Source organism: Podarcis pityusensis, assembly GCF_964106645.2.
Source record: "Podarcis pityusensis genome assembly, chromosome: 6".
Taxonomy (NCBI): Eukaryota; Metazoa; Chordata; class Lepidosauria; order Squamata; family Lacertidae; genus Podarcis; species Podarcis pityusensis.
Genome location: NC_138030.1, coordinates 27,727,587 through 27,741,142, shown reverse-complemented (window position 1 = coordinate 27,741,142; position 13,556 = coordinate 27,727,587). Strand labels below are relative to the sequence as shown.

At 37.0% G+C, this 13,556-nt stretch overlaps 1 protein-coding gene across 6 annotated transcripts in view; it reads right to left on the bottom strand.

Annotated features, from left to right (window-relative positions):
• The window catches only part of NCOA6 (nuclear receptor coactivator 6), a 38,427-nt gene that overhangs the window by 24,056 nt on the left and 815 nt on the right, over positions 1-13,556 (bottom strand). For 2 of the 6 annotated variants that reach the window (XM_081009170.1, XM_081009173.1), the window contains exons 2-6: positions 6,271-6,382; positions 4,746-4,876; positions 3,457-3,593; positions 1,277-1,559; positions 787-942 (exon numbers count right to left, since the gene is read on the bottom strand). In XM_081009170.1, coding sequence (XP_080865296.1) covers positions 787-942; positions 1,277-1,511 — 391 coding nt within the window. In that variant the 5' untranslated portion in view covers positions 1,512-1,559; positions 3,457-3,593; positions 4,746-4,876; positions 6,271-6,382. Of the gene's footprint in view, positions 1-786; positions 943-1,276; positions 1,560-3,456; positions 3,644-4,745; positions 4,877-6,270; positions 6,383-7,687; positions 7,832-10,061; positions 12,488-13,556 lie in introns of those variants that run through there. The other 4 variants (XM_081009171.1, XM_081009172.1, XM_081009175.1 and 1 more) reach the window with 4 other exon arrangements.

The window sequence follows — 13,556 nt, the reverse complement described above, 5'->3', positions numbered from 1 at the left end:
CATCTGCCACCCTCGGCTCCTTTGGGAAGAAGTGTTGGATAAAAATTTAATAAATTAAAAACAAACAAATAAGGTTGTTTCTTCTAGTTGCTCCAATCCAGCAATTTTTGTGGGTGTAGATGCTATGATATGTATGTTGAGTTTTCCTATTCATTTTAAATGGAGAAAACAATCCATGCATGTATTTCTTCTGTGCAAGGATTTTCTTTCCTTGCAGCCAAGAATAAGACAGCTAAAAAGCAGAAATATTCTTATATTACCAAAGCAAAGCAGCTGTTAGTCAAGTACAGCTTCATCTTATCATTCTTATCAATGAAGCAGTGGGAAAATATCCAAAATGTAAGCAATAATAATTTGGATCTGCCAGCAGACTGGCATTTTCAAGTGCATGTGAAAATGAGAAGCAGTATGTAAAAAGTCATAGGCTGCCATCATTTAACATCATTTATCAGACGAATTCTGGTTCTTATATAGCAGGTTTTACCCACACTCTCTAGCAACCACAGATGACATGGAGCAGGGGCACGGAAGCTGCCTATTTGATGGCCAGAGTTCATGAGCCATGTGCTGCTAACTGAAACAGCTGGGAGAAGGGTACACACATGAAGGGTACAGATACAAAAGTGTAACATGTATTCTATCCCTGAGGCAGAATATCAGGATGCCAGTGAGGTATACTATTATTTAGTACTCAAAAAGCTAATGGAAATATTTATTTTTCAAACACTGTGTTTCTTAAGTATACTTATACAGTTCAGAAACAAGTGCAAAAGTATTTTCAGCTACCTTCAATTTGAACTGAGAGGATTCCCAAGTCTCTAAGTTGTTGGTTGTTGTTCTGAGCCAGCAATCGTAGTCGCTCAGCTGCTTCACGAGGAATATTGAAAGTAACACGTACACTGTTCCAGGGTTCCACCTTCTTCAGTTTTAACTTTTCAGATTCTTGTTAAAAGGAGAAAAAAAGAAGACAAACTTGTTGACCTACTACAGAGAACGTACATGGTTACTCAAGTACAATAACTGATATCAATATGTAATAGTAACTCTGAGCTACTTCACACAAGACATTTCAACTAGCAATTCAAATGTACACTGTAACTTCAGGAAGAAGAGTGGGATATATATTTTTTTCGCTAAAAATAACTAGTAAAAAGTCTGCAATATTCTAGAGCAATTTAACTTTAAATAAATGAATTGCAATTTTACATGTCTAAATCTAATATTTGAAAGTTAATTAAGCAATCTTTCACTAAAAAAATACAAAAGAGTGAAATACCCAGGTGTAAAAGGCCAGGAACATTGTTCAAAATGATGTCCAATTTCTGTTTGAAGTCATCATCATCAAGATTGCCTTTAAAAGCTACAAAGATTGTGGAATCTTCATAAGGGCTCTCATGTTTAATGTCATCTTCCTCTAGTCCAGAGTCAAGATCCACATCCAGGTCTTCCATGGTTGAAGAATACAATGAAGTGTGGTTATCTTTTAATTTACGCATATCACCCCAAACCATGACTATGTAATTTGCTGCAGTGGAAGCTAATCAGGTATTAAGACAAACCTATAAAAGAAAATAAGTTTGAAATATATTATTTATATATTTAAAATATATTGTTTATAAATACATGCACAATTTTACATCTATACAAGCAGAGCTTATTGTTAATAGTATTTCTATTTTGTTCTTACCTTGTTTAGATCTCAAAATGTATTATGTTCATAAGCTGCTTACATAAAAACTGAGGCTGAAATGAACCCCCACACCCTAAAATAATAATAATCAAAATCACCACCTCAAAACTCTCCCAAAGGAGTCTGTGAGAGAGTCCCAATGACTTTCTCAAAACCCATTTCATCACTCTGCCCCCCAGGAAAGGAAATTATTTAGCAATTTTTAATGGTGGTGGGAAAGCATACTGTGGGGGGAACTGACACAGGATTTGTCTTCTTACAGTGGTACCTCGCAAGACGAAAAGAATCCGTTCCACGAGTCTCTTCGTCTTGCGGTTTTTTCGTCTTGCGAAGCAAGCCCATTAGCGGTTTAGCGGATTAGCGCTATTAGTGGCTTAGCGGGCTTAGCGGATCAGATGATAAGCGGCTTAGTGGCTTAACGGATCAGCTGTTAAGCGGCTTAGCGGATCAGCTGATAAGTGGCTTAGCGGCTTGGGAAAAAGGGGGGGGGAGGAAAAAAAACCCGCAGGAACTCGCAAGACATTTTCGTCTTGCGAAGCAAGCCCATAGGAAATTCGTTTTGCGAAGCACCTCCAAAACGGAAAACCCTTTCGTCTAGCGGGTTTTCCGTCTTGCGAGGCATTCGTCTTGCGGGGCACCACTGTATTTTTAATAATTCTAAAATTCTTTAAAAAAAAGCCCCATCAGAATGAAACCACAAGGGTTCTTTTAGCAAAGTCACTCCCCATTTTTATTTTAGAAAATAATTATGGAATGCATGATAAAGTGATCTATTTATCCAGTTAAGAGTGTAGTTTGGGTCTAGTACCTGGAAGACCAGGGTTCAATCACCACTCAGTCATAAAGTTCACTGGGTGATCTTGGGCCACTCACTGCCTCTCAGCCTACCCTACGTCACAGGGCTGTTGTGGGGATTAAAAGAGGAAGGAGAGAATCATGTATGCTACCTTGAGCTCCTTGGAGATTAAGGTAAAATGAAAATGCAATAACTAACAAATGAACTAAATAAATATATAAATAAATAAATGACGTGTATTTGGCATTTATATACTGCTTGATTGTAAAAACAAAAACAAACAACTCCTCTGAGTGGTTTACAAAAATATGAAGTAAAACATTAAAAAATATCCATTAAAAACAGTTACAACTGAGTATATAAAATCTTTCAACGGTTTAATTAAAATCAAACTTCCTAAAAAAAAGAAAGATAAAATACACATAACTTCTACATGTAAGGATAGGCTTGTCTAAACAGAAATGTTTTAAATAGGCACCAAAAAGAGTACAGCAAAGGTGCTTGCCTAATGTCAATAGGCAGGGAGTTCCACAGCTCTGACACAGCTTTAGCCAGTAGTCACTAGCAGATTGTCTGGTGCTCCTACAGCTGCTATGAATCACTGCTCCCCAGCAATGGGGCTGCCAAATGCAATTGCTGAGAAACCTCTACCTTCACCACAATAAAAACAACTACTATACAGCTATAGAATACTGAGCAACCACTGTACAATTATTATACAAAAGAACAACTATTAGGGAAAGCAGTGACATGAGCATCTACTGGATGGTACCCATGACATCGCTGACATACATACCAAAGCTTTTCTACTTTCTTCAGACGCTGTGCATTTACTAATATAGTACTAAAGGAACAGGTTTTCCTCCCCAGAGAAGGCACCTATCTAGAAAGGCCTTAGCAGATATAAAGTAAAACTAATGTTTTCATTTATCACGTATTAATAAATATTGCTAATAAAAAAATAGCTTACCTGGAGATTCTGTATCAGAAGCTGCATGACAATTTAAGCTGACCCAGAAAAATTGAGCCATAGGAGAATTCAGGTTGCTGGTCTGCTTTTGCAGACAGTGGGAGTCCAATCCTCTGAAAACTTCAGCTGTGACAAATCTGCAGATGTATCCAGTTAAAATTAATTAAGGGGTGGGTTTTCTTTTGCTCTGAACCAAATCAAGCATGGACATCATTATATTAGTTCCTAAGTGTTTCACCAAAAGTCAACATAATCCTTCAAATATTTTTTATCAACGATAAAAAGTAAAACCATCTTTTTTAAAAAAGGATATCCATTCACTGATTTAGTTGGATACAACCCTATATCTGGTAGGTAGAGTGTAAAATGCGAGGAGTGATTTTTAAAAAGTTCTTCATTTATACAGGAAAGTCTCCATTAAATTTGCATATATGGTAGAAGCATTTTTCCGTTTAGCGATTAACCATAGGGCTAACATACTTACATCTGTATTGGTTAATGTTAACTTAGTTATTAAGAAATCTAGTAACAAATAATTTTAGAATGTTAAAAAATAAATAAATGTTTGTTTGTTTGATCTGCGCTGAGGAAGTCAGCATGTCATGTTTTATTTCCCTAATCAAGGGAGAGTTTGCAGAGGCAGAAGTTTACAGAAGGGGTTCTATAAATCTATTAAATAAATAAATAAATAAAGCTAACCAAAATAATTTTCTGATAGTAGTCTCTCCACCCATACCGAGATAAGACTTGGCAAATTATATATGAAATTGGTATACATGTATTTATGCAGCATAGGAATTTTAAATATCTGAGGCCACTCACACATACTGAACACACAACATTAAGGTTGAGTTTTTTCTCCTTTATGCTGATGACTTTATAGCTCACTTAGAACATGAGCCTATGCATGACTATTCACAAGTTAGTGCCAATGAGTTCAATAGGGCATATATGCTTAATGTTTCTTTCTTAAATATTATAATTATTTTATAAGGTTTTATCCTATACAAACATACATGGCAGTAGGTTATACTTAGCTAAATGAGACTTATTTGCAGATTAATATGACTGGATTAGGCTGCATATCTATTAAATTCTGAACATTTGACAATCTGCAACTGGCATTTGCTAATTTCTGAAATACTAAAACCATTTCATTAGTGAATAATTTTATTTGTACATAGGTGATCTGCATTATTCTCTGCTATATCTGCATAGCAAAAGCTCACACTGCAGACATCAATGGCTTGCTAACATTCTAATACTTGTTTTTCTAAGAGGTTGGATACCTGTTAGTCATATCTCCACAATTATCTTAAGTTGAATGACGATCATGTTATCCACAAAATCATACAACATGGTGCCAATCTGGATTAGATTCTGGATGAGGTCCTGTTGCCCTTCCTAGATAACAATAAACCTAAAAGATTTTTTTCAAGAAGAAGGGAAAAATAATTAACTCTCCACAAGCCTCTGTTTCTTAAAAAATAAAATACATTAGCAAACCACATCTTCTTTCAGCTGTTTGTTGTATGCTATCACACTCTAGCTACTGGTGAACAAACAAGAGAATTGTGGAAAGCATTGAATTTAGACCTGTGAAACTTTGATTTGAATCCATCACGCCTGCTTGCACAATGGGGCTTTCCCCCTCTCCTCTCTGTCACATGCCCCCAAGCTTGGCTAGAGCGGGTGAGCCCCCAGAACAATGCACAGGGGAGAAGAGGGGGGATTGTTCCATCTGGCAATGCTTGCACAGACAAGATGTCTGCAAAACCTAGGGTTGACATTTCTGGAATATTGCAGTGTCCGGGCGGAAATTGGCAGAGTTTTTTTTTCTGATTTTCTTCAGAAATAGCTCAACAACCTTGCCCTCCCAAAAAACCTCAACAACTTTTTTGAATCCCACCCTATGTTCATGTGCTATCTACTCATTAAACTCCAATATATATAATTTGTTTAAACAAAGTAAAACCATTTTAGTTTTAGAGTGGAGAAGCAGTAGAGGAGCAAGATTTCCCTACCCATAATTTCCACACTCCAAATTCTCTTCTAGTGGCTTTACCTATAAAGTTTCTAAAAAGTACTTGCCTAAAATACACCTGTCAGTTTGGCATATAGCTATAGGAATTTTCAAACAAACCCTCTCACATGTTCAAGAAGTAACAAGGGCATGACTGTAAGCTTTACCACAACTAATACAGTGGTACCTCGCAAAAGGAATGCCTCGCAAGACAAAAAACTCGCTAGACGAAAGGGTTTTTTGTTTTTTGAGTTGCTTCGCAAGACGATTTTCGCTATGGGCTTGCTTCGCCAGACGGAAACGTTTGTTTGTTTCCTTTTTCTTAACACCGTTAATACAGTTTGTTTCCTTTTTCTTAACACCGTTAATACAGTTGCGACTTGACTTCGAGGAGCAACTCATAGAACGCGGTGTGGTAGCCTTTTTTGAGGTTTTTAAAGACTTTGGTGATTTTTGAAGCTTTTCCAAAACTTTCCCGACACCGTGCTTCGCAAGACAAAAAAAATTGCAAGACGACAAAACTCGCGGAACGAATTAATTTCGTCTTGCGAGGCACCACTGTATGCTCACTGGCCATACCAACCAGCAGACTCTAGACTTTCTCCATACTAAAGAGAATGTCACTGAATTTGTGATGGGGTACTTCAACCCCTCTTATAATAAAATTTCCAACTCCAACAGCTAGACCAACAGGGTCACCAAAACTATGGAACATAAAGTAAGGCATAAAGAAAAGTACATATGATTAGCAATACATGAAACCAAAATATCTCTATTCCCTTTTTACTTACCAAGATGAACTTTCAGAGGCTCTTCATTATATGTTGTTTAAAACGGCATTCATTAATCTCAACCTAACAAGCATTTTAGATGATTGTGTCTCAGCACACTTTGAGTTTAACCCTAAGAAGAAAAACACACACATGTATAATGTTGCTTATGAAAGTAACTTGCACAGTCAGACTACTTGATCAGTCTAACCCTTTGACAGGCAGCAGCTCTCCAAGTCCGGCTATCTGAGATGCAAGGGGCCGAATCTGGAATATTACGCATGCAATGAATCCTATGTATTGCTGAGCTATGGCACCCACCCTTTACAAGCTATTTGTCCAGGAACTGAATAAAATGTCCAAATTACACGTGAAGTGTAAAATAAGGTATCTAATATGGTTGCCCTTTTTTGGATCCATATAAGGCCAGACAAACAAACAAGCAGCTTGACATAACTTTATATAAGGTCATTAGTGCCATAAGCATATCAGACTATAATACTTCTGCCAACTACAAAAATAAAATAAAAGGGGTGCCCAAGTTTTCTCATAGGTGTACAGTTCAATCCAAATGGTCCACAACAGATGTCTAACTCTACCCCTTCTCCAAGAAACATTATTCTCCTCCTCTTATATTTATTATCAGGAAAGCCTAGTTCAGCTTACCAACTTTCCTTTATTAGAAAGGCCTGACAAACATATAGAACTTCTTGCATCCCGTATTAAAGTGGTGGTGTGGTCAGAGTGGCATTGTGCCCAGCTCAAAGCCACTACAGATGGACTTGGGCCACTGTCAGAACCATTGTGTCTGGTCCTATGAGATCCTACGCTGAGAAACATAGCACCTCATAGGTTCAAGCAACCTCCACCATTTATTTTGACAGTGTCAATCTGCTAAGGGGGTCCAATATGATTTCATTTCAAAAGAACTCCAAGCTAACATAAACAGTCTCTCTCTCTCTCTCTCTCTCTCTCTCTCTCTTACACACACACACACACAACCTATTAGGGTACTTTGGATCTCTGTGACAGAGAATGACCTCTAACCATTCTGTCTCTTTATGAATTCCCAACTATGCCCTAAGACTCTTTCTTCCATGATAGTAAAACAATCCAATATGTCCCATACATGTTAAGTTGGAAACTACAAACAGGAAACAAACAGAGAAGCTTTCGCCTACTATCACTCCCTAACTCTAACGGGCATTCAGAGACAGTATATATCTGGTCCTCCAGATATTGCTGAACTTCAACTCCCATCAGCCTTAGAAAACATGGCCAATTAACCAGGGGTGGTGTGAGTTTCATTCAGCAACATATGGAGAGTCAAATGTTCCCTGCACCTGGCATGTAGCTATCAAGACATAAGGAACACAAATGATGTAACTCTAAGCAACATGCATAGAATTTCTAGACAGACTCCCTTCCAAATGCTTACCAGATCTAGATCTGCATAGCTTCCACAAAACTGCTACAACCTGTGCCTTCACACCATGGGCCGGGACCAACATAGAATGCTTTCATGCTTATAGTTATCTAGAACTGGCAGATCCTTAAAAACCTGTCTATATAGCTGTGTTACCTGCCAAAACAGGTAGATGTAGGTGAGAATACTGTCTTGAGGTTCAGCTAAAAGTGGCAATACAGTAATGTTATAATGGCATCTGATTTATTTATTTTTACTTTTCTGCTTTGTAAATATGAAACATTGTTTCATTAGACTGAGAAAACAGTAATGGGCATTGAAACTGTAACACTATTCTTGTCAGTGTTAGAAACTCAGATATACAGTCACAGGAAAAGAAAATACACCCTCTTTGAATTCTGTGGTTTTACATATCAAGACATAATAATAATAATCTATTCCTCACCAGGTCTTAAAATTGGGCAAATGCAACCTCAAATGAACAACAGCACATGACATCACCCTCATAACTCAAAAATGGGAGGAGATAAAAAAATAAAATGTTGGATTTAAACTTAGTTTTGTTCAATAAGTGCACAATATTTTAAGAAAACTGGATGACATGAAGTAAAAAAAAATCATTAAAAATTTGATCACTTGATATGGAATGACCCAGTAATATAACTGAGGCACCCAGCACTGTTAGTCAGGACTGCTTGATCACACTTCTCCAGTGGTGCAACAGTAAAACTGCTAGCACATTTTCAAAGCTCAGCAGGGTTAAGGATGATTTCAAATTGGATGTCGAATGGCGTGTACTAAATGACTCTCAGAGTCCCATCCAACTCTCTAATTCTATGATTCTATGTGTCTATGTATGGGGGTTGCATTTTAAATAATTAAAAAGGTTTAAAGTAATTTTTAATTAATTAAACTAATAGCCAAAATCTAATGCATGTTGACTTTAACATGTGAATCCCTGCTAAGTCTGAAAATAGTTGTTTTGCCCAATTTTTTGGAGTACATTAATGTATATTAAGTGTTGATATTCAGTGATATTTGTCTCAAGTTTTGACATGCACAATGTTTGGTCTACCATTGTTGACACTTGCCAAATCTTAGACCTCCATTGTAACACATGTTACAGTGCCAGACAAGTACATTAAACTTCAGGCTAATTTACTTAACTAGATGCTCATTTTAAGGATACAACAAATAAAAATATTCAGGATTTGTTCAGGAGGAGACTTTAAAAGTATCCAGGTCACAAACCATTTACAGTGCTGGATTAAACCCTGTGGAGGCCCCTAGGCACTCAAAATCGGGGGGTGGGGGGCTCACACATTATCTCCAATATGTTTTTGTAATTTTCTCTCAAGATCAAATCAATTTTATTTTGATCCATTGTCATGGGGCCCCTAAAAGGAAAGGCCCATAGTCTGGTGCCTACTCTGCCCGTAGGGCACAGGTGGACAACCTACATCATAGGGGAAATTTGACCAGACACATAGAAAGTAAGAAAAGGAAAGAAAGAAAACTGATAACAGGTAAGTGTGCAGAACATGAGAATGTGGGGGTTGGGAACTGAACAGCCTTAGCTCTAAGGACCAGAACCTGGTGTAGCAAAAGACAAGAAGTCAGTGCATGTCGCATTTGTTTCTAGAGACCACAAAGCAAGTCTGGAGCAATAGTAGCATGATGGAACTGCTGTAATATAAGATGTGGGTGAACAAATGTCTGGTCGAAGATGCAAGAAGTGAAAGGGACAGATCCTTTAGATATGCAAAGCAGCAACCAGGATTTGGCAAAGACTGCAAAAGGTTAGAGAAAAGAAAAAAGATTATAAGTAATCCCACTATGTGTCTAAAATTTCTTTGTTCTAGGATAACAGTGGGGAATTATTGCAAACTGCTTCAGACAGCTTTTTCTACACAAATTAGTACTGTACACAAAAATCCAAGCACTCAACAGGTAGACTGAAACATGCTACACCAACTTTTTCTAAACATGCAAGTGTGGCCAATTACAGCTACACTATATGTATGGAGATGTGGAATCACCCCCAAATGAGCAGTATGAACATTAATGCTTTCCCTATAGGAAAACTTTAATATCTGAAGTGGCCCTACCAGGACCACTTTAGATGTTGTATTAAAGAATGCAAACTAGATCTGTGAGTGACCTATACAGGTGGCACATATTTTACAAGCAAGTTCTCCTTCAGACTCAAGAGAGAAGGAAGAACAGAAGGTAGAAAGTTGGTTGCAAAAAATGATTTGGAATTTACAGCAGACACAGAGACAACATAAGGAGCGGCATCAATCACTTTTAAAGCCATCTTTTCGTCAATTGGCTTTTTGTTCTCCTATTAGTATTATTGTTACTTTATTCCTTGACTAAATTTTACCTTGTTTTGGTATACGGTTTTGTCATATTGTAAACTGCCTCAGGTGAGCCCACCACAAAGGTGGGCTATACATTGAAGAAGGTCTTTTCTTTGATATATAAAGTCCTAAATGGTATGGATCCAACATACATGAAAGATCAACTTGTCCAAAACAGACCAAACAAAGAGGTGTTTTCACTGTGGGAGGCCTTGTTAGCATTTCTGTTGCCCTAGAAGATTCAAGGCATGGCAGCACATGGAAGAGACTTCTTTCTAGTGGCCTCCAAGGTCTGGAACTCCCTCTCCCAATGTGTCCTGGCACCTATTTTGCACACATTTCAGCACCATGCCAAGGAGCACCTTTTTACCTGAACTTTTGGGGATGGCTGAATCTGTTTTCCCTTTTGTAACTGATGCTATACTTTTTTTTACTGTGAATTGGTGTTTTATGCTTTTTTGTTTAGATCTTATACTTTTTGTTGTAGCCCAGCCCACAATGGGAAACATTGTGTCCCACATTGTGAAGAATATGTAACATATATGTACAAATTACACAGTGTAATAAATAATATTTGCAAAAAGATGTGTGCATCTGCCAAGCCAAAACAAGGATCCTAGCAGTTTTACTCTTTCTCAGTTCAGCTGCTTGCATAATATGTCGTAAGATTCTCACCTTTTGAACTTTAAAAAACCTCTCATATACAGTAGCAGAGATACATAATAGCAACAAGGGCATTTAAAATAAATTTATTTGGTATATTTGTATACCACCCTTTAGGCAAACATCTCCCATGATGGTTTACAACAAAATGTTTACAATATAGAAGAGTTACACCCATCATAAAAGAACCAGAAAGAAGTCAGGAGTTGGATTAATTCATAGAAATGAAAAAATACTCTGTTGCAAAAATTTAAAACTTAACATATTAGGGAATGTATGAGTGGTGGAATATTTCACAACAAATAAATGGAAAACAGAGGCCAGGCTGAGGGAGAAGCACCAACAAAAAGTACTCTGATGCCCAGTCAATTAGTGTACTATGAAAAAAGCAGTACAACACCACACATGACTACTCAGAAGTAAATCCCATGGAATTCAGTGAGTCTTTTACCATGTGTGTATAGATTGCAGCCCGATACTTTTTCCAATTAGTTTATGAAAAACAAAAACTTGCCCAGTAAGAAGATAACTGCTAGATAAAGCACCATATTTTATGTAGAAGACCAAAGGCTGCAATTCACAGTGATTTGTTATTCCAAAATAATTTGCTGTGTAATAAGCTACAATTCTTTTGTTTAAGAGCTAAGGCTACAACTCAGAAAGATAATTGTGTTGGTACATTCTTTTAGCATTTGTAGCCACACAGTTGCATTTCTCCAAGTTCCTACCCACTCACAATTATTTACCAGTGAATTTTCAACAATCTCCAGAAGATTATAGATTCAGCATATTTAAATACTGTATTAAATATTAAGCTCTACATTACATACCTGTTACATTTTATCCAAGATTGTTTAACAGAAATTTGTATTTCCCATTCATTGTTTGGCTACAGTTGATGTTATTTTAACTTTGTACACTGCTATGAAATTTTATGTGAACAGTTGCATACACACACACACACACACACACACACATATATATATACTGAAGCACTGTAATACTAAAGTATATTCCAACAAAGTCAATCACTTGTCTGTAAATACTACTACTTTCCACATCATATTCATTGGGAACTCCACTTAGAAAGGTTCTTTCAGTTCCTGGTCAAACCCATATAATTTGCGTCTTAACCCACAAAATACATCCAAGTACTTATGTGGGGGCATTGTTTTGTTTTGTTGTAACTATTTATTTGTGTTTTTATCTTGTATTTTTATCTTGTGAACCGCCCTGAGATCTTCAGATTAAGGGTGGTATATAAATATAATAAATAATAATAATGAGCCTCTGCATTAATTAGAGAGAATGAGGGACCCTTTCTACCCTTCATTTTCCTTTAAAAAAAGAGTGCCAATAAAACAATTGCTCATATTAAACCAGTATTTTGCTCAAGTTGTTATTAGGGGTTGTATTTGCCCCTATAAGGTAATTTCTTTAGACAAAGAGAAGGCATATCAAACTTAAATGCAAACAAAGTCCAAAGCTAGAATTCTCTTTCCTGTGTTAAATTTGGCAGCCATTTAAGTTACACTTTGCCACCTGCAAAACAACCCTCAAGAGTTTAGACTATAGGAACAAGGGCTGAACAAGCAGAATAATTAGCCAAACTTTAAACCACCAAAGAATCTCAAACCCCCAACAGTCCCAAGCAATTTGCAGAAGTTACCACTATTCACAGGTTACATCATTTGTTATTTCAGTGACATTTCCAGCCAGTAGTGATATGACTGAATTTTCTTGCATTTTAAATGGTAATGTGAGCGCCCTATGACCAAAACAAATGCTTACAATATAATAATAATAATAATAATAATAATAATAATAATTTATTATTTATACCCCGCCCACTCTGGGCGGCTTCCAAAAGAATATTAAAATACTGTGATACATCAAACATTAAAAGCTTCCCTATGCATCGCTGATAGTTTTTGATCATTTGTTTTCAAACAAATATATAAACCCAAAGGAGTAAAATGTGCCATTCAAAATATTCTATAAAGAAGGAACCAATAAGCTTTAAAAACAAAAGTGCTGATATTCTTAGGGTTCTGGGTCCCTTAACTTAGGCCACAGGGTCATCCTCGGACAATGTCCTTTCCCAGGGTTATTCTAGGATAACTTTGCTGTGTGAACAGCCTCTAAGACCAAGTCGTCAAGTGCTGCCAATTCCCATACTTAACAGTAAACGAATTACTCTCCAGTTTTTAAGATTTCAAAAGGTTTCTTGGGATAAGGACCTCTTACTTGGAACATCAGGTAAGAGCCATAATCAAACAAGATACTAAAACTTCCATGGATATATCACATGTTATTTCATATCCAACCTATCATATATCAGAGCTTATGTGACACCAGAAGGACCATTTAATATTAGTAATTTTTGTCTACATATCATGTCAAAAAAGTATTGTGGTTCTAATGAGATTTGTTAACCCCAATTGGCAGCCCACCTACACACAATAAGCCCATCCATATCAACTCTTTCCATTATCCCAACCAATCCAAGTTATAAACCAGCAGCATGACTCTTTGTGTATCTGATAATTCTGAAATAGACATGTGTGAATAATTTAGTGAAAAAGTCAGGCTACAGATAAATTATTCAGTCTGGGCTCCTCAGGACTTTAAGAGAAGCATAAAGCCCGACTACACATACCACTCTGGGCATCTTGAAAAGAGGCGAATCTCACCTCAAAGAGCCTGGCACATTTGACAAGCGATTTAAAAACAAAACAATTGCTGGAAATGTAGCAGGGCAATGCGTTTGGAGGCCCAGTCCTTCTGGACTCAGGGGCGAACCCCTGCTGCCAACTCCACGTGTGCACTACCAATGACCAAGGGAAACCAAACGA